This window comes from Crocuta crocuta, unplaced genomic scaffold (genome assembly GCF_008692635.1).
Source record: "Crocuta crocuta isolate KB4526 unplaced genomic scaffold, BGI_CrCroc_1.0 scaffold2, whole genome shotgun sequence".
Taxonomy (NCBI): domain Eukaryota; kingdom Metazoa; phylum Chordata; class Mammalia; order Carnivora; family Hyaenidae; genus Crocuta; species Crocuta crocuta.
The window spans coordinates 3,115,027-3,137,130 of NW_027528640.1; the positions used below are offsets into that span (position 1 = coordinate 3,115,027).

General features: G+C 38.4%; 1 protein-coding gene across 8 annotated transcripts in view; it reads left to right on the forward strand.

Annotated features, from left to right (window-relative positions):
* The window catches only part of PCDH15 (protocadherin related 15), a 752,236-nt gene extending 730,573 nt beyond the window's left edge, over nt 1-21,663 (forward strand). For 2 of the 8 annotated variants that reach the window (XM_077755213.1, XM_077755212.1), the window contains 3 exons: nt 2,133-2,138; nt 17,350-17,458; nt 20,820-21,663. In XM_077755213.1, coding sequence (XP_077611339.1) covers nt 2,133-2,138; nt 17,350-17,458; nt 20,820-21,341 — 637 coding nt within the window. In that variant the 3' untranslated portion in view covers nt 21,342-21,663. Of the gene's footprint in view, nt 1-2,132; nt 2,139-4,083; nt 5,498-7,245; nt 7,312-9,309; nt 9,329-10,937; nt 10,977-16,385; nt 16,496-17,349; nt 17,463-18,356; nt 19,233-20,819 lie in introns of those variants that run through there. The other 6 variants (XM_077755209.1, XM_077755210.1, XM_077755208.1 and 3 more) reach the window with 6 other exon arrangements.
* The last annotated feature ends 441 nt before the right edge of the window (nt 21,664-22,104 follow it).

Here is a 22,104-nt window from a genome sequence, read left to right on the forward strand (position 1 = left end):
TGTTAATGTGAGAACCTAAGAAAAGTTGAATTGAAAAGTCATAACCAAAACACCAGCAAACAAACAAAATCAGAACACTAAAAAAAAGAGAGTAAAAAAGAAAGAAGTACTCCATTGGAGGGAAGACATCTGTAGATGACTAGCTTGAATCATATAATCTCTAAAGCCTTCACAATTATGCAGACTTTATTTTTTCCATTCTGAATTATTTTTTCTCATAAGAAATAAAAAAATAAACCACAATCATAAAATAGCAATTCCTGATTTGGTACTCAAAGGCAACACTTATTTGGTAATTGAAAATCAATGGTACAGTCTAAAATCATAGACGTTTTACAGACACTATCTTGGGATGTCATAGGATAGAGTAATTAAAATCTGAATGAAAATCTGAAACACAAATAAAGAATTAAATATTAAATATCCAACCCCTTAAAGAATATGCTTTTCATTATATTTCCCTCAAAAGAGACTGCTGTGATAGGTTAATATTCCTCTTGTGTTATTTGGAACCTCTAAGCAACATTAATTCATACACATTTGAAAGACTTTTAAATTATTGTGAAAAGACTTCACAGATGTTTCCAGTTTGATGCTAACCTGATTCCTTTCAGATTTATTTAACTTGCCTATGTTTTAAAATTTAAAGAGGAACTATTTCTGGACATGAAATACAAAACAACCAAGAATATTATAAAAAGTTGAATCAGACTAAATTAAATCCAAGATACCTTTTATTAACTAGAATTTGGCAGAGTTGAAGGACTAAAGAACACATTATTCTACTTTGTTACATTTGTAGCATTTACTAGTAGGAATAAAGCAAGCCTCAAAAATGAACAAATTTACCTTTTAATGGGAAACCAGTTTTAAACAGATGTATAAATATTTTTCCATATTACCACTATTTTTATGAATATAATTTTTTGTCAAATTGACTTACATACAACACCCAGTGCTCATCCCAGCAAGTGCAAAGTGATGTTAAGAAGTTTTAAAAATGTTAAAACTGATTTTAATGTTGTATATTTGAATGCTAAAGTTGAATTTAATGCTTGACAGTTTAGTGTTTGACATTCTATTTCTAAAATAACAATATAATACAGGATTCATGCTTTGTATATAGTTTTTAATTTTTTTAATAAGCTGAAAATGATAGCTTCTTTTTGAATTACTGGTGAATGTAGGAATTGAGCGAATACGATTTGATTCTCTTTATATTAACCACCTCTCTCTAGCAAAAAATATTCAGAAACTAAGAACGACTTATATGTAAAGTTTGGTTTTATCTGAAATTACTGAGGGATATCTATTCATTTTTATTGAACAAAAGTAAACATACTATAACATCTGGAATCAATATGGTGTGGTGGTGATCACTTTCAAATAGCAACAGTTCAGGACTACTTTTATTTGAAAAATTGTGATAGACTGAGTAGAGAATTTTGCAATTATAATATGTATTTAATGAAAGATTCTGAGTTCTACACATTTAATGATCTTTAACATATGTTTAACCTATCTATTAAAAAACTTTATACAGGGATTCTAACCTTAGGTTACAAAAAAAGGGACTAGCCCCAGATGAATTATTATCAAATTTAAAAGAAAATATCAAAGGCCATTTTGAAAAAAATCTTAACGAACTAATTGATAACTTCAGACAGATTCAACAACTGCTCTGTAATAGTCATCATAGTACTCATATGTTTACTTTCTTCTAAACCAGACCTCTATCTTCTCTATAAATCAGCGCGGACTGATTTTTCATTTAGGACATCGAAACGATTCTTAGAATTCCATTTAAAATTTCTGTTTGGGGGTTGAGATCAGCCATGCGTAATGAAGGTGAATTTTGCCTAGACACAGGAAATGGATAGCTAGCTACTTTCTGTAATGAGACCACTGAATAACTGTGATATGATTTTATCTGAAATATGATTACATAGCATTAGTATGAGTAAATATGCAGAAAATATAAAACATGTGTTTTCTTTTCTGGATATACATATGAAATGTTTAAAGCAAGTTCCTGTTAGTATTTTCATAATCACCTCCAATTAACTATAGTTCAAACTCTTTTTTTTTTTTGTCTGTCGCATGTTTTCTCTTTCCCACCTGTGGATACATAGGCATAAGTAAGTAAATAATATCATTCTAATACAAGGCATTAGGATAAAAAGATACAATAGAATAGATTAAGTGCTGTTTTACTCTAAATATAGTGATCTCCATCTTTTATTCTGGAGTCATTGGCTTTTAAAAAGAAAGTCCTATCTTCCATATCTCATTCCCTTTTGGTATCTTGAAATGGCATGAGCTTAAAACAAGTGTTTCCACTGATAGTACCTGTGCCTATCAAGACAAAGTATGAAAATTCTTAAAATATTTAAATTCTAAGATATCAAAATATCTTTAAAATATTTAAATCTATCTCTCAATCAAAAGTGACGTGGTATCATTATGTAACATTCTTTCCGAGAAAAATTAAACCAAGCACAAATCTATAAAAAAAAAAAAGGTGCCAAATAATACGTCAAGTCCAGTTTTTGAAAAAGAATGCAAGATCAGGAAAAGTGAGTGCTGTCTGTCCAATCCAAAATGTCTGTCCTTCCTGAATTATTCAAGTGGGCCTGATACCCCAAGTCCATGTGTAGTTTGTATCTCAGTGAAATGATTCAATAACAATTCTGGCTTTACATAGCTTTTTATTGCCTCACCTGTCATTCTCACTTATAAGTGTGGCTACTTTTTATTCACAGTATTTCCTTTTACCTCATTCCTGCTGTGTGGGCTAAACATTAAATAATAACAAAAGTAAATGTTACTCTCTTTGAGCTTGAGAGCAAGACCCAATGAGAGACTTTCCGAAGCACCCAGCTGTGCTGGGGGCCACATACCAGTGCTTTCCTTAGTTACTCAATTGCATTTGTCACTTGCAGCCTGTCATTCAGTGTCAGTGTCTGAGCACATCTTCCAGCGATATCAAAACTATGTTATTTTAACATAAATATTTCCTTTAAAGTCCGTGTTGACCAAAGTTTGATGTAGATCATATTCAAACTAAAAACCACTAGCCCCTCTTCTTACGGTAATGTAGATAGCATTTTAAAACTGGTGAAGCCTAAAATGGAAGCTGAAGAAAATAATCTCTGTCAAGGTCCTGGCATCAATTCAACTTCTCAATTGTGATTTTGAACCCTGTGAGGGAAATTGCTCCCACCTGTCCTTGGAGAATAGAAATTTTTTTTCTGTATTCTCTGGTCAGCTGTATGGCAGGGAAGAGAGTACTTTTAGCTCCAGGACAGAATTACTGAGATGAGAAATAATGGCACTGAATCAGATATAGTGAAGGACCCTTTCCCCAAAACCGTCAGCTCTGAGCTCTGAGCACCCTAAACCAAAGCAAAGGACGTGAAACCATTAGCCAAAATGCTGGTTTGCAGTTTGGAGAATTGTGATTTCTACATAAGAGAACTGTTATGGGGCACCTGGGTGACTCAGTCGGTTAAGCATCTGACTCTTGATTTCAGTTCAGGTCCTGGTCTCACGGTTCGTGAGTTCCAGACCCACACTGGGCTCTGTGCTTACAGTGCAGAGCCTGCTTGAGATTCTCTCTCTCTCCCTCTCTCTCTGTCCCTCTCCCATTCGCTGTCTTTAAAAATAAATAAAATTACACTTTATTGAGAGAGAGAGAGAGAGAGAGAGAGAGAGAGAGAGAGAGAGAGAGAGAGAGAGAGAGAGAGAGAGAGAGAGAGAGAGAGAGAGAGAGAGGACAGTTATGTTTGGCTCTGGATACTCTGCTGTATCAAACTAACTGGGGGAAAAAAGCAGTCTACAGATTCACACTTTTAAAAAAAAAAAAAAAAAAAAAAAAACTTCTCATGCCACTCACAGCTCCCGGCTTTTCCTGCCTTGCCTTTTAGAGATCAGGGACACGAACGTAATGTCTTGCTTCCATAGATGAGTGTTATTGGGACTTTTGTATCTTGAAGTAGTAATGAGAACCATAAAGCCATCTTTCTCAGGAAAGCTATGTCACAACCTGTTTCCTTACATTTCATTATGTTCTTTTCTTTCAAGTCTTTTCCTTCTCTACCATTTCCAACAAAGCAGGGGAAATAAATCAGTCTCAGAAGACAGGAAAAACCAACACATTGTGATGCCCTTTTCTTCCAGCACTATTGAGGCTCACACACAGGCTCATGTAGATGGATCACTTAACAACAACCAGCCCAAGTCAGCAAGGACATTCCCCCTGGAAGCCGATGAGGATGCCTTAAGTGCACACAGTTCTCTTTATAAGGAAACTCTAGATCCAAGACCCACAAATGCAGACGTTTTGCTAAGAACAGATTTTATAGACTCATTTGTACCCAGAACACAAGGCAGGAGTAAGTCCCTGAGGGGCCCAAGGGAAATGTTTCAGAGGATGTGGAGTCAGCCAGTCGGCCTCCCTAAGAGACCAGTGTGGGAACTTCCCGAGAGACCTGAAACCATAGATCTGGACCAGTGGCAGAGAGACAGGCAGGAAGGTGGAAGGGAAAGCTCTAGGACCTTCCCAAACCAAAGACGTGGCAGGAACTGCCTGCTGAGAGCTGAGGACACGCACGCAGCGGAGAGAGAGGAAATGAGCCCAGGTGATGCGCTGACTGTATGCGGAGCGGAACCCTTGGAATCTCAGTCTTCCGACTCTTCCTTTTTCTCTCCTTCGTCTCACTCTTCCTTCTCCACTTTGCCAACCGTTTCAAGAACTGTGGAGCTCCAGTCAGAACCTAACACCATCGTTTCTCCTGCTGACTGTTCCTTGGAACTTTCTCCTTCAACGCCTCGCATTTTGCATTCTCCAGTCTTTAGGACAGAGGCACCCACGTATATGCTGACTATCAAAACCGAAAGGAACATTTTCGAAATCCTTCCCAAACCACCCAATATCTCTCCTCCTCCTCCTGTCCTTACTCCTGTTGCTCTTTCTGGTCCTCCTCCCCCCACGCCTCCTCCTCCACTTCTTCCACTGTCTGGCCCCCCTTCTCCTCCTTCTACTTCTCCTTCACTCCTTCTACCTTCACTTCCCTCCCTCCCTCCGCCATGTTCCCCTCTTCCTTCTCCACCGTCTCCTCCACCTTCAGTTCCGTCCACCAGGTGTGTCTGTATACCAGCTGTTAAAGGCACAGTCAGTGTGACACCAGCCGGGGAAAGGAAGCCCTCTGGGACACAGCTACCAGCATCCGCAACAGGGTGCAATGTGGATCCTCAAAGGGAACCAAAAGGCATCCTCAAGCATATTAAAAACCTAGCAGACCTTGAAAAGTCAGTAGCTAACATGTACAGTCAAATAGGAAAAAACTTTCCACCAATGCACAACTCAAACCTTGAAACTAGTTGCCCTCCAGAGACAGAAAATGTGGAAATGACTTCGGAACCAAACCAGGGGAATTGGCACAGTATTGTCGAGGGAATTGAAAACCAACCTCACAGCCAATCTACTTCTCTGTAATGTTGCTCTTCCTATTTTAAGTGGACGACTCTTTTGTGGACCGTAATCTTCATGTGGAAGCAAATGTGAACATTAAAGAAGATTCCATTCTTTTACCCTAAACTCAGTGCAATGCTGTGTTTTTTTCCTCATTTTTTTAATTTTAAAGATTATTAACCTCATCATTTCTAACTCATATTATAGATTTACCTTAATTTTCTTAACTACGAAGTAGCATTATTTGTCTACATGTATTTAAAAAGTAAGTAATTTCAATCTATTTTTCAGTGGGAATATGTGGGCAACAAAGTTAGATATCCAATCTAAACCAATGGTTTGTTAACATGTAAATGCAGTAATGTCTACATTTACTTCTTGACCATAGTTTTATTTGAGTGCTCCAGGAAAAAAAAAAAAGTGAAAATAAGCTAAAAAATGATATCATAGGTTCTGATTTTTCCTTGAAGCCTATGTATTTGGTAAGGTTAAATACTACCAAAGTAAAAATGTATCTAGAAATATACGAGTTGACAGACATTATGGTATTCCAAAATAAATCCCAGGTGCTATAAGATATAGTCATCTGTTTTCTTACATGAACAGTCTTCACTCTGGCTTGCTTTTATCTTACTAGTATGCTTACACATTTGAAAAATCTTTATGTTTTCAGTTACTGTCCTATTCTACTTATTTCTCATTATGCTTTCTCTTCCCCTCATTATAATGAAAATAAATCTTGAATTGTTGGCTTTTATAAGACATTTCATTGTTCCCACAGATGTTTAAAGGGGCCTTCAATTTTGCTTGTCCGCATTATGTTATCATCTTGTAATTATAATTTTCTTATAAGATTCTCTTTCAAAGAAAATATCTCTAGTTTAATAAAGAAATTCTAATCAGTTTCATCAAAATAAGGTTAAATAAATGTCTACAAAGATTTATCTAGTATGATTTAAGTTATTATTTGATGAAAATTATAAATATTGTTATTAAGTTTATCAATAATAGAAACCATTTATCTATCACAATTTTAGAAAGGCATTATTGGCTTCATTTCTAGTTGCCTTTAGTTACTTTAGATAAATCATCCAGACTTATTTGTATAAACAAAATATAAACATTTTAAGTAGAAATCAAGAAAGAATATGTCTGGTGAACTGTCATCAGTCTTATACAGGCTTTTACTCTTTGTTTTAAGCAAAACAGAGAAAAATGTATCCTTGAGAAAAAGAACCATTATATTGTAGTTTTTCTCAGAACTGAACTCAGTAAATTCTTAAAGACATCGGCTCAGCTAAGTGTTATCCTCCTATCTTTTATTGAAAGCTACACTTGCCCAGCAAGTAATTATTCTGTTTTCCCATCTAATCCGTGGAATAAATTGTATTTACTGGAAATCCCCACTTTGAATACAAGTATAATTATTTGATTTACTCTGCAGTTTTAATATTGTAGAAAATAAAAGTTTGCACAGGAAAAGAAAACATCTAGGCCCAAATCTTGCCTGGTGATCTCCATTGGAGGTCTCTAATATAGGCATGTACAATCCATCATTTCAAAGCTTTTGTTCAGTTCTTATATTAGGTGACATTTCTTCAAGAATTTGGTCTGTCATCCCTAATTAATAGTATCAGATTTTTTAAAAATCCATAAAACTAATTATTTTCATTAGCTCCTTTGCTTCAGATTCTTTTCATCCAAATCAAGAGTAATTTCCTTCTTGGGGTTTTTAAACCTGATTTTTTCTGTCTTTCACTGAAATATTTCAGTTGGAATTTTTGTTGGCAGCTGGTCATTTGCATGAGAAGTTGTGCTATTTGGCAGACTCTGAAAAGGTATTATTCATAATTGTATAAGATTTAATTTGTGTGTCTTATTTAAGCTATTTTTGTATCAACAACTTCTTGGATATGGGAAAGATATTTTTAATATGTTCTCTAAATAACTACGAAGAAATATTATGAAAACTCCAAATAATTTTACGTAGGTATCATAGCCTCACTGAGTTGTTACATTGTCCTTTTCTGTCTCATTTATATAGTATTTGTTTAGTCTAAACATTTTATTAGCATCTTACACTTTTCAAATGAAACATCCATTCCCACATTTTTATATTTAATGTAGTTTTTTACTCACAGGTTCTATTTAGAGATCTCTGGCTTAATTGTAAAAGTCCGTTCGAATGCCTTCTGCATGAGACCTATAAATATTCTTTGAGTTCAGAGCCCAAAATATTATTCCCTTCTCAATCCCTAAGCCTCCACAACCTGAGAACCAACCTCCAGAATCATAATACCTTAGTTTTCCTCTGCATTTGTTATGTTCCAGTTGGTGTGTAAGAAACTATTAGATACCTTTTCAAAAGACATAAGTTACCATATGTTTTCCTTATTTTTAAAAGTTAACTGTAATGCATATAAATGGTATAAAATGATAACACACATGGAATACCATCTAAATGCATCAAATTATGTGCCTCATAAGAGTCAACAGAAAGTTGCATTAATTGAAAGCATGCAATTATATGTATTGATTCTGTTGTGTACCTTTTCCAAGTCATTTTCTGCCTTTGAGCTGAGACAAACAATCCAAATAACTACATGAAAGGCAACAAAAAGATTAATGGAAACAGTATAGTTCATCTATTGACATCTTATTCTCTTCATGTAGGGAAAATACCACTACTGAAAAAAAGGCAGCTTAAATATCCTAAAGAATAAAGTCCAGCTTTCGTTGGACATTTTATATCATGTATGTGACTCAATTCTCATTACTAAAATCCAAGTATGAGCTTTCTCTGTCTCTGAAAGATATAAAGCTAGTAAACTTCTAGATGCTTTCGAAGGGTTATAATTCACATAACTATTAGCAGAGTAAGTAAGGCGATGCCTTACCCACTTGAGATTTGTTCAGATAAGTAGACTTCTTTTGTAAAGGCCTTGTAATATTTTAAAGAAATTTTCTATAGATTGCTTTGTTGGACTGTAAAGTTAACGTGACTGCCTCTTGATAGCAGTTATAGTTTTGTATACTCAGTCCCTAGCACCATACTCTACATATAACACTTTAGATCAACTGTTTAGGAAAGGCTAAATAAGAACTCTTCATAATTAAAGACATCCAACACTGAAAGTATTCTATATTTTGTCCCCCTCTCAAATACAGTCAAACCTTTCCCCAACTTGTGCTCCATGAACTTTACAAATCCTTACATGATACTGAATGTTTGGCTATTATACCTCTGATAGTATTCAACTGTTTTATTATGTCTGATAATGTCATTGACCCTTAAAGACCAGTCAGTATTTTTCATTCATTATTTTTAGAATAAACTGATGCAAACAGACACACACACACACACAAAAAAAGCCTTACGAATGTTCGGAAGAATGTATTCTAGACATTGAGGTAATTTTTTTTTTATCCTGTACCAATATGTTTTTCTTGTATAAAACACCAATTTCCCCAAATGAGTACCTTATATGTATCAAATCTTGTCTCGGATAGAGATGATATAGCATACTTTTAATCTACTTGACAATAACAGAGTCAAAGTGTGTTATTCTACACTGCTGGGATAGAATAGACTGTGTATGATTGGGTGTCATATGACATGTGGGTCTTGGCTGATCATGGTTTTGGTAATGCAGACAGGAAACTTCCATCCTCCTGCCCTGAAACTGCCAGAAAATGTATTTCTCACTGAGACAATTTTCAGTAAACATTACCTTCTCCGTATACTTTACATTTTTAAAAAACACTCTTATCTATAACTTTACTTAATCTGAAACTCTAAGTTGTTTAATTCTGATTTCTTTGTTTCTGCCTTGCAGGAGAGGGTATGCATCAGAGGTAAGGGCTTTATGGTATTCTGTCAAGCCTCCTAGCAAAATATTTGTGTTATAGGTAGGCTGAGTTTACATTATTTCATAGCTAGGGTATTTTCCTTTATTTCAACAAAACTTATAAATATGCTATGCTATTTATGCTCTTTTATGCCTGTTACTGTTTTGTTTGGGGGGTTTTAAGTGGGTGAACAAACCTCAAATGCTCACCTTTTCAAGGATAAATTTATTTTTTCCTGAATTGATGTTACTTGATGTTGTGATATTCCACCAAATTTCTTTCTTTAAGGCCATAAACCTAATGTTAGCCTCCTTAGCTTTTGGCCTTTTTGCCAGTCCAAAGCTCCTTCCCAATACATTAGAGCTTAAGATCTTAAACAGTTGTGAAAAGTCAGACTATTAGAAAGCTCTGGCTTTTTGATCATGTTCATTTGACTCTCAGTCAGCAGAGAAGATAGTGGTCATTCTGGCCAGCGGTAGCTGGCTAGCCACTCCGAGAGTGGTGTTGCCAATGAGGTCACCGAGAGCCCACCAGAGTTTAGCAGACAGCTTCCCGGTCAAGACAGTGAAATGAGCACACAACCTAATTGGTCGGTCGTTTGGGAATGCACAAGTCCTTATGTGTTTGGAAATCAAGGTGGATGCATTTAAGAATAACTGGGTTTGTGGACCATGCTAATAGCTAACAGACTGGATTAGAATATCTCTAATTCCAACTTCCTGCTTCCTTAAATCAATGCCTTAACTAGACAAAGCTCGCTCACAGCCATGCTGTGGAAACTGTAGCCCTTCAGTCACATAGCTGTGCCATTGGTCCTTTCAAATGTCTGGTTCACTGCTGGGACTTCTCCCGGAATTCCTCTGCCCACGTTCCCGGTGCTTACTCTTGTGTAGGTATCCCCCACTCCTCAAAGAGTAGAGAAGCCGCCATTTGAACAGTGTATCTTGTTCCCATCTGGTTGGAGTATAAATTATACAGAGACCTTGTTTCCTTTTAGTAAGTATGGGTGAGATTGGGAGGCAGTAAGTGATCCCCACAAAGTCCAAGGAAGGATGATTTCCCTAATCACAAAGGATCTTCGAAAGCGTGCCTAATACCTGACTGTAAGCAACCCATGTTTTGGTAAACAGAAAAATGGGGAGCATTTCTTAAATATGATGATGAGTATATTACAACTGTGTCATGATTTTGTGTGCTCTCCTCTTCTTACTGGTGAATTTGATTGCATTTAATGTGGGGAGAAAAAAAGAGGGGCAATTTAAAACAAGGTTAGACTTGTTCAAAAGGATTGTGTGGCACTTAAAGTGCTTTTAGAATCATAAGTAACTCTTTATATTAAGTTTGAACCAAAAAGTTATATATAGGTTTTTAATCATTAAGGCTATTAACTTTGATGTTAATCAAAACAATGATGATATTTTTTAAAAAATCATTATTTTATGTTCTAACATAAATAGTCAAAATACTGCTTGGTATCACATGAATGATAAATCATAATCCCAAGGTAACCAGTTTTAAGCTGTGGCCCTTTTTTTCCCTCTCTTTTTAATCATGATCTTCCTTTTCCACGTGAATTACTTTCTAAACCTTTTTCTATTTTAATTTCCTTTGGCAGCAACAGCAACTGCTGAGGCCTTCTCTTCTTAAACCAGAGGTATCAATTTTCTTTTCTTTACAACCTCGCTGAGCCTTCAGAATTAAGCCCCTGTTACATGTAGGCAGACTGGGTGACTCCCAACACTATTTTACAAGACAGAAAAAAGGTGGTTTAACATTGAAACAAATAAATAAGTAAGCACACAAATCACTTCTCTCCTGGCTGCTGGGGGCTGAAATTCCAAACCTTTAGCTTCATTCTCTAGGAGTTAGACAGAGAAGCCCTTTGCTCCTGTTGAAAACAAACTCTCATTGAAGGAGACAGATCATGAACCTGATTGATCATTCTCTTGTCTCCGAGAATCGAGATACATCCGAACTGTTCCTGAGATGGGGTCAGGACTAGGCAGGGTTTGAGGAAAGAGCTCTGGCCTCTGTACTGAAATAAGAAAGGTAGAGATTGGGTTGTGATTGACAGTCTTTAATCCTTTCACGGAATTCAAATAAACTGCCTTTGGGCACATGTCTATTTCAAAATGCCTAGGACATTTTTGCAGCCATGAGAAAAAAAGATAATCAGAATTATACAATAAATGCATATAATTTGTATCTATTTGTATACAGTAGCTAAATTTTAAAAAATAATGTTAATTTTCAATGTCTATTTCTTTTGGCATATTTAGATGCCAAAGTGGTATCTAAGTGGGTAAGTAGTTAGAACTGACTCTCCAGAATTTGGAGGTTGAGTGGCAGGAATATTTCAACTTTTGTAAAGTTTTAGCAAACATTTCCATAGACTATTGAATCAGATAACTCAGACTTAAGATTCAAATGGCAATTACTGGATACAAAAGCATAGTCAAGATGTGCACCCTCGGTTTTATGTTCTCTAAAATCTTGGCAGTAATATTGAATATACAAGCTCCTACCTCAGGTAGGAAGAAACTCAGAAAATGGTAGTAATACTGTTGCTTTTGCTTGCCTTGGTATACATGTTTACACTTTGTCAGTAATTTACTAAATTAATCCTGTCTTGTCTGTGTGGTAAGAAAAAAATGTGGGGCAACAGGGACTGCATGGAACAGCAGAGAGGGTTGATATTTCCTGTCTGTTCTGGCCCGTTAGGGAGCCTAATGGCTGCCATGTCCTTCTTCCTTGTATGTATGTGTGTGTGTATGTATGTATCTACCTACCTACCTATTATCTACCTATAATCTCTCTTTCTATCATCTATCTATCTATGATCTATTTATCTATCATCTATCAATCATCTATCTCTGCATAGTTGATGCTCTGCTCTTCAATAATTGATGGTATAGGAATCCAAGAGGGACCCTTCAGATTATTCCCTTCTACCAACTTCTGTCTTTTTCCACCCAGCTCAGACTAGAGTGACTGACTCTAGGATTAAGTTTCCTGGATTCCTTTCCAATTGCTTCTATCCTTCTATAATATTTTTTAAGTTGTCTGATGACAGATATATGTCATATTCTCCCTCTAGGAGAATAAAAGTGTGTGTGTGTGTGTGTGTGTGTGTGTGTGTGTGTCTGTAAGGAAATTATTTGATTCTACCTTAAAATCTGAAATCCACTCAGTTGCATTATGTTTCCATAAATATTTGTTTTTCCTTATTGCCAAAAGTTACTGAAATTCAAAATCACTTTTGTTTTTAATTGTTGTAAGGACACATAATTTGTGATCTTCCCTCTTAAAAAATTTTTACATGTGCAATACAGTATGGTTGACTATAATAACACAGTGTTGCACAGAATATCTTTAGAACTTTTCCATCCTGCTTCATTGAAACTCTATGCCAGTTGAAAGCAGTCCCACATTTCTCCCTCTCCCCACCCATGGCAAGAGCATTCTAGATTGATGATTTTAGATACCTTGTACAATGGTATCATGCGGTATTTATCCTTCTGTGATTGGCTTATTTAACCTAGCATAACATTCGCAAGGTTCATTTGTGGTGTTGCATATGGCAGCAACCGCTTCTTTTTTTAAAAATTTTTAACGTTTATTTTTTGAGAGAAAGACAGAGCATGAGTAGGGGAGAGGCAGGGAGAGAGAGAGGGACACACAGAATATGAAGCAGGTTCCAGGCTCTGAACTGACAGCACAGAGCACGGACCATGGGATCATGACCTGAGCCAATGTTGAATGCTTAACTGACTGAACCACCCAGGCATCCCTTACCCCCTTCTTTTTTAAGGGTGAAAGATATTCCACTGTATTTATGTACTGCATTGAACATTTAGCTTTCAACTTCAAAATCTTTTGGTGGTCTTTTCTCAGTCTCCATATATATTACACTAAACATGCCTTCGCCAAGGCTTTTAAAAGCATAAGTACTGAAATCAGTTTGCTTCATTTAAACCAATATAATTGTGTTGGGTTTTAGATGCCTGAAAAGTCTAAGCTTACCAATATGAAAAATATAGGTAGAGAGATAGATTTATATTTAAAGTATTAAGTTTGAATAACTTAAATTTAGAGCTTGTTTGTCCCAGTTCTTATTAACCTCATTTCCCAACCCCATTTTCTATAATTAGCACTTTTTGTTGAAATGTAACTACAGACATAAAAGTATACAAGTGAAAATGAACAGCTAGAAAAATCTTTATAAAGTGCACACCCCCTACAAACTTTCTATAATCTTGTCCATGTTAACACCCAGATACTATTTCTCCTTTCCCCCAATGACTCAGTTGGCTTCTTTGTTTTTTCCTAAGTTAAGTATGTTAGGTCAAAAATATATCTGATAGATAGATATAGATAGATAGATGACATAGATTATATATAATTTATATATGTATATAGATACAGATATATAGAATATCTATAATTTATATATATAAATATATATACATATAAATTTCAGCTTTAAGTATATTTTTAAAAATCCTAAGTAATTTATTTATTTTTATAGTTTATTGTCAAGATGGTTTCCATATAACACCCAGTGCTCATGGTTTCCTGTCCACATTCAGGTCCTTCATCCATTCTGAGTTTATTTTTGTGTATGGTGTAAGAAAGGGTCTCGTTTCATTCTTCTGCATGTTGCTGTCCAGTTCTCCCAGCACCGTCTGTTAAAGAGGCTGTCTTTTTTCCACTGGATACTCCTTCCTGCTTTGTCAAAGATTAGTCGGCCATGCATTTGTGGGTCCAATTTTGGGTTCTCTGTTCTATTCCATGGGTGTGTCTGTTTCTGTGCCAAGACCATACTGTCCTGATGATGACAGCTTTGTAGTAGAGGCTAAAGTCTGGGATTGTGATGCCTCCTGTTTTGGTTTTCTTCCTCAATAGTACTTTGGCTCCTTGGGGTCTTTTGTGGTTCCATACAAATTTTAGGATAGTTTGTTCTGGCTTTGAGAAGAATGCTGGTGCAATTTTGATTGGGATTGCATTGAATGTGTAGATTGCTTTGGGTAGCGTTGACATTTTAACAACATTTATGTCTCCGATCCATGAGCATGGAATGTTTTTCCACTTCTTTGTATCTTCAATTTCCTTCATAAGTTTTCTATAGTTTTCATCATACAGATCTTTTACATCTTTGGTTAGGTTTATTCCTAGGTATTTGATGGGTTTTTTTGTGCAATTGTGAATGAGATCATTTTCTTGATTTCTTTTACTGTTGCTTCATTATTGGTGTATAAACATGCAACTGATTTCTGTATGTTGATTTTGTACCCTGCAACTTTGCTGAATTCGTGCATCATTTCTAGTAGGCTTCTGGTGGAGTCTGTTGGGTTTTCTATGTAGAGTATCATGTCGTCTGCGAAAAGTGAGAGTTTGACTTCATCTTTGAAAAAATATATCTAATATATATCTATATATCATATATCTATATAGATCATGTATAATTTATATATATACACATATATATAAATTTCAGCTTTAAGTATATTTTACAGAATTCTAAGTAAGTTAAAGTATACATTGTTGCGTGTTGCCAGTCGGTGAGAACCATTATCTTTTTTACCAAATTTCAATTATATAGTTATCCCCTGAGGTCACCATGCTATACATTCAATCCCCAGACTGTTCTCATCTTATAGTGAAAATTTATACCCTTTTACCAACTTTTCCCCTCCCCCCCCGCCCCCTGATAANATTTATGTTTATGTATTTTTGTGCCCCACATATGACTGATACCATCCAGTGTTTGCCTTCCTGTGTCTGGCTTGCTTTACTTAATGTAGCACTCGCGGATTCTACCCGTGATGTCACAAACGGCAGGATTTTCTTCTAACTGTAGACTTGGAGAGCACAGCGGCAGTATGGTAGCCAGTGAGGCTCAGACAAGGTACTCATATCATTGCTTAAAAATTTTTCATGTGGCTTCTAACTCACATATCCATTTGTCTGTTTTAAAGCTTATATAAAGCGGACTATATAGAATCATGTGTTTCATTTGTACCTGACTGCTTTTGTTCATCATTCTGTTTGGGAGATTCATCTCTGTTCCTGTGTGAGGTAGGAGTGAGTATCTCATTGACTTTTGCTTTGGTTCTAGTTTTCGGCTTTTACAAATGGATTTTGGCGCACACTTATGTTCAGCATATAAACTGAACTATTTTGAATTTTTGTCCAAGGCTATGCATATATTTGTCGTTACTATTACTGCCAAACATTTTCCAAAGGATTTGTGCATTTAGAATCTCTCCAGAAGTGTAGGAGACTTCCCGTTGCCCCATGTCACTGCCAAAACATGGTACTGCTGCTCTTTGGGTTAGCTTGTTTTAGCCATTCTGGTGGGCAAACTGAAGCATGTTTCTTTTTTTAAAGTTCTTTTTATTTATTTTGATAGAGAGCAAGTGGGGAAAGGGCAGAGAGAGAAGAAAAGAGAATCTCAAGTAGGCCTCTCACTATCAGCACAGAGCCCAACTAAGGGCTCGCTCTCATGAACCATGAGAACATGACCTGAGCTGAAATCAAGTGTCAGTTACTTAACTGACTGAGCCACCCAGGCACCCCGTAGAATTAGCAAGAGATTTTAAAATGTAAACATCCCTGAGTGGTCTCACATATTAATGTTCTGTTTAATTAATGTATAAATGATCATCATCAGATCCTTTGATAAAAATAAGTGTAATGAATACAAGTGCTCCGGGTGCTATGAAGCTGTTAACTGTCCAATGGTCCTCAAGGCTAAAGTCTGTTAATAATGCAAGTTAAAATAGAGTGAAAAGTTTCCACTGGCAGTTTGTAAAGTTACCCGAGAACAAATGATATGCTCATCTGTAATCTTTAATAGATTCCCCATTAGAAGAAATGTCCCTTTTTTGTAGTCCCTCCATCCTAACAACATCACTTTATTACACGTCAAATAGTTGGAGTCAGAAAAAAAGTTTTGAATATGTTTAACATTTGTAATTGAAGTTTTTTGGCAGGAGTGCTCTCAGAGTCTTGGGATTCTAGGTCTGGAAATCTAAATTCATTTGATCTGAAATGTGGTAAGAATTTATTTTCAACTGCAATTTCTCTTTTTGAACAATAGGAGTTATCCATGGAGTCTGGAATTGATCCTGGCCAGGAATTTGGACAAGATTATTACAGTTATGAACATGGGTACATCTTCAGTTTTTTTAATCCAGTATCAATCTTTTTTATGAATAATGAGCTATTAAATATTATTACTAGCATTTGTGTTGCAAATGTGATTTCATCTGTTTGTTTCATCCTTGAAGTTGAATTGTGTCTACTTTTAATTCCAATCAGGTTTTATCTATTTTTTCTTTGCATACTCAGTTCTGGTTTGGTGGTCTATGCTGGTATTGACCACAGCTCTAATGTGGCAGTAAAATGATTCAAACTTATTTAAATGAGAAATAGGAGTCAAACATATTTGCTCAATTCCTGAATTCACCCTTTATTTTATAGGGTACGTTTAACATTTTATCTACCTAGTCAGCCTCAAGACTTGCCAAGGAGAAATTAGGAAGAAAACACACTTTAGAACCCAGTGATAAGCAGTTTGAGCAGCCCTACACACACATTAACTGCTGTTGCAAAAACAGAGGGAGAATGCAAACACCATCCCAGATCATGTCTGAAGCAGGATTTCACTGTAATGATAGACACATTATGTTGTGAACAAGCTATTAGTTTTACAAAGAACCTTCTAAATTCTTCAGCTCATTAAGGAACGACCTGCTGTTCTCTTCACGCTAGCCTCTCCCCAAACTTGAATCTGAAATAACCTGACTCTTTTTGCTGTTATTGCAGGGTACCATCATGGCAAAAACCATTGGCCACCAGGTTGTAGATCTTAGCCTATGGTTTTGTAACTAGTTGGTTGACAAGGAGTGTGATAGGTGCTATAAGAGAGGTCTGTTGAGTAAGTGATGAAGACAAAAAAGAAATTAGTCAAGGTTACTTGAACCACACAGAAACGTGTTGAAAGTTTTAAGTTTCTGTTACAGGTATGAGATGCCTCAATATGGAAGCCGTCGCCGTCTGTTACCGCCCACTGGACCAGAGGAGTACGGTGAGGTGGTTGGTGAAGCAGAGGAGGAATATGAGGAAGAAGAGGTAAGATGATGTTTATCTCTATTGGAATAGCAGGCTACAACATACTTCAAAAATCAGAACTCCTTTTCACTTAGCACATGTTTTCCATAGAAATTGTATAATGCTCACCACTTCACCATTTTGTTTATAGAAGGAAATTAACAGTTGTGTATATTTATTTCCTTCTATAAAATGTTAAATGCCTGGAAGAAAGCCACAGTGAGGTTCATATTTTCTAAAATCCTAAATATGACTCCATAAAGATAACATTATAATCAAGTACATGAAGTCTTTTGCCAAACACTGGTCACTTTGGTTCCCACGTTGTCTAGCGTATCTAAAAATCATGAACACAGTATAGTTGTCAAACAGAAGGAAAATATTGCCACCAGTATTTTTAATGGAATTCTGTCACTTAGATTTTAATTAACAGGAGTCATTTATATACTTGTCAAAAATATTTACTGGGAACATTTATCAAAAATCAAAATGAAAACAAATGTGACTATAGTTTACCCTGTTCAAAATTAATAGACACATTTCACATAAACCTCTCAGGTAAAGTGTCATAATTTCCCAATTATTTAGAATTTAAGGAAACACAAAGTGTTTCATCAACATATAGGGATGGGAGACAGAAGAGATGATGATTACTTCTTTCTCTTTTGATCTAAGACGCAAAGTAAACTCAGTAAGATAAAGAAATGCGAAAGCATTAGGTTTTGGCGTTGTGAAGTACAAGCCAAAATAAAATACGTTTTCGTGGTCACACTGCCTGGATGCAGCAGAGAACCGTGCACTCGGTCTCCACGACTAGTTACAGAACCTGCAGATTCATCCCTGCCTAACTTGTGCGGGACAGCGTCACCTGGTAAGCAGCCCCCAGCTCATACTTCAATTGCGTTTTCGTGATTTTCAGGAAGAGGCCAAGAAAATTAAAAAACCTAAAGTTGAAGTTAGAGAGCCTAGTGAGGAGGAGGAGGTCGTGGTCACCATCGAGAAGCCGCCGGCCGAGCCCCCCTACACGACGTGGAAGAAGGCCAGGATATTCCCAATGATCTTCAAGAAGGTGAGAGGCCTGGCTGAGAGGAGGGGCGCCGCGGACCTCGAGGGCGAGGAGTGGCAGAGGCGCCTGGAGGAAGCGGACAAGGACTATCTGAAACTCACCCTGGACCAAGACGAGGCCACGGAGAGCACGGTGGAGTCCGAGGAGGAATCCTCCAGCGACTACACGGAGTACAGCGAGGAGGAATCCGAGTTCAGCGAGTCGGAGACCACGGAAGAGGAGTCCGAGTCCGAGACGCCCTCGGAGGAGGAGGAGGAGGAGAGCTCTACTCCCGAATCCGAAGAGTCAGAGTCCACGGAGTCGGAAGGGGAGAAGGCCAGGAAAAACATCTTTCTGGCCAGAAGGCGGCCAGTTGTTGAAGAGGTCAAGGAGGTCAAGGGGAGAAAAGAGCGGCCTCCCGAAGAGCCTGCGGAGGAGCCCAGGGAGGAGGAGGAGGAAGGGGCGGCAGCAGGCGAGGAGAGTGAGCTGGCCTCCGCGGAGGGGCCCGCAGAGGCTGCGGTCACCGAGGAGGGCGGCGCAGAGGCCCCCTCGGGGGAGGAGGGCTCGGCCAGCGGGGAGGAGTCGGAGCCAGGCAGTAGCGTCAGCAGCAGCAGCAGCAGCAGCGAGAGCCTGTCCGGGGGCCCCTGGGGCTTCCAGGTGCCGGCGCGGGACAGCAGAAGGGACACGCGCCGCGACAAGCGTCCGGGAGGCCCCGAGGGCTACGACACGGCCCTCTGAGGGCAGGGACAGGTGGGAGCGTGCGGTGCCCCTTGCCCTGTGTGCTGTGCCTTCTGTGTGCTGTCCCTCAGGGAGGACGGGGGCCTCCCCTCTGTGTGACCTGAGGCTGCAAGCACGCCCGCGAAGTGCGGCACCTGTCGTCCACGCGCACGTGTGTGGGAGGGCGCACGACTCCGCTTTCCTCCGCGCGGCGGACGACAAGTGACTCATCGGTATTTCCCGCTTCCCAGTGGGGCCCCTGTTCATGCTATGGCTCACGTCTCTCCAGCGATGCCGGCCGGCGGCGTGGCTTCTGCGAATCCATACAGGGTTCTGGACACAACCCGCAGCAGTGGCGTCTCTCGAAGTCCGCTTCTGCCTATGTGTACAGTTACACGGGCAAAACCTATTCTGAAAAACAGCACAGGGGCGCCACTTAATTTCCGACTCTTGATTTCAGCTCAGGTCATGATCTCAGGGTTCTTGGGACGGAGCCCCATATCAGGGTCTGTGCTGCCAGCGCAGAGCCTGCTTGGGATTCTCTCTCTGCTCCCCCCCCCCCCCTTGCTTGTGCTTTCCCTCCCTCTCTCTTAAATCAAATAAATAAACTTAAAAAGAATCTCAAACATGTTCATACAGGTTTGTAGCTGACACTTTGAAATACTAGAAGCTAAATGAAATAAGTGTTAAAAATGAAGTTTATACCATTTCTTTTCTTTTTCCACTGTGGGTAGGGGTCACCGAAGATTTAGGAAAAAAATGAGTTGACTTGAATTTTTATAAAACATTCTTCTGGAAATCAGAAAAGCTTACTTACTGTGACACGTAGGTAGTTCACATATAAGGAGAAGGTGAAACCATTTTGAGAATAAACTAGAATTGGTTAACCTTCACTCCTTGTCATGTCTGACTTGGATTGGTAAAAGAACAACTTGTAGAAATGTCCACTGTGTTTCAGTTGCTTCCTAGAGGAAAGTTTACAACACTTCATTTACGGTTTTGTGTATTATTGGATACATTATTCAGGTTGGGAAGATATTTTCTTTCTAGTTAACTTATATTTAAATAAAATATACATAACATATACTAAACGCAAGATATTTAAATATATTTAAATGAAGTATACAGAACACTAGGATACTTCAAGAATACAAAATGTTTGGCTAATAGTGGAGGGCTTAATTAGGAATTAGAATAATGTGGGTTTAAAAATTCTTTCTTTAAAATTTGGGGAAACGAAGTGTTAGTATGAACAGGATCTACTGATGCTATGCATACCTTCTGATTTGACCTCCCGAAGAGTGCAGCCACTGTCCAACGATGGATGGGATCCTCACTGCAATATAAATAATAGGCTCGTTTTCACATAGAACAGCAACTCGATCTACAAGAACCCAAGTGGCCTGCAGTGTCTGCTCCTTGAGGGAGCCACACTTCATCCTGAGAAGGGACGCCCAGCGGGCTGGGCCGCGAAAGGACAGTGGCTTCTCTCTCCCTCTCTCAGTTCTTTACCTCCGACAGCTTTCCCTTAAAGGTGTTGAATTTCACAGGCCTTGTACCCTCTGCCCCTCCCTCCGATACCCGTGACCTTGACTGACTCCTTGTCTTTTCTCCCGGCAGTGGGCGAGGAGACGGATGATCAAGCTGGTCGTGGACCGCGAGTACGAGGCCAGCTCCACCGGAGAAGACAGCGCCCCCGAGTGTCAGAGGAAGCGGGCGCACCCTCGCGGCCCGCACAGCAACGTCAACGGCAACATCTACATTGCACAGAACGGCTCCGTGGTGCGAACCCGCCGGGCCTGCCTCGCTGATACCTTAAAAGCCGCTTCCCCTGTGCGCCTGGGGAGGCACTTTAAGAAACTCGACAAGTTGGCAGTGACACAGGAGGAGAATGTCCCCCTGAACACGTTGTCCAAGGGGCCCTTTTCCACGGAGAAGAGGAACACGAGGCCCACCCTGGTCACGTTCGCCCCTTGCCCCGTGGGGACCGACGGCTCTGCAGGGCGGCCGCTGGGCCCCGGGCTGAAAAGCACAGCTGAACAGGACCCTCTGGAAGTCCACAGCGACCACACGCACTCCGACGACGAGGAGCTCTGGATGGGCCCGTGGAATAACTTGCATATACCAATGACAAAACTGTGACCGGAGTTTTGTAAGGAGTTATTTTCATTTTTACTTCAGTTTTTAATAAACTGCGCTTTTTATGGTCACTGAGAAAACGACGTATGGGATTTATATCATGCACACAAGCGAAAACTTTGGACAAAATGCTTTAAACTTTAAAAAGAGACAAATTTGCACTCACATTTGTATCGATTACTTGTTCTTCCCGGAAAATCTTTTTGGACAGACTCTCAATTCACTAAATAACATTTCATAAATAACACCTCATTTCAACGTACCATTTAGCTGTTTTGCTGGGTCTTGGTTTTTTCTTCATTTTAATAAATAATTTACTAAGTAATCATCACTTATATTTTGTTGATTAACACAGACGACTTCATGTCCAGCTTCACAGAACTTTCTTCAGTACATGGGGAAAAAATGGGAAAAAAATTTATATTAGAGGGTTTTACAGGTAATGGGTTTATACAGCTGCTGTCTACACCATACTGATTTTTTAAAAAGAGTAATAGAATTACAAAGTGATAGCAAATGTGGGAATCTTCTGTAAATTAGGAATCATGAGCCTGTTTTCCTTCTTGTCCAATATAAAGTTTTTTCAGAATTTTGCCCATGTATCTGTTGACCTTTTAAGGAACACTCGATGCCCTCTTTTAGAAATTATCATTTGCAGTATTCCCTGGTGTTTCCCCTCAACCCCACCCCCTTTGCACACACACTTTACAAACAAACACTGTATCCATACCATAGTATAACTGAGTTTTGCCATCATCTGAAGTGA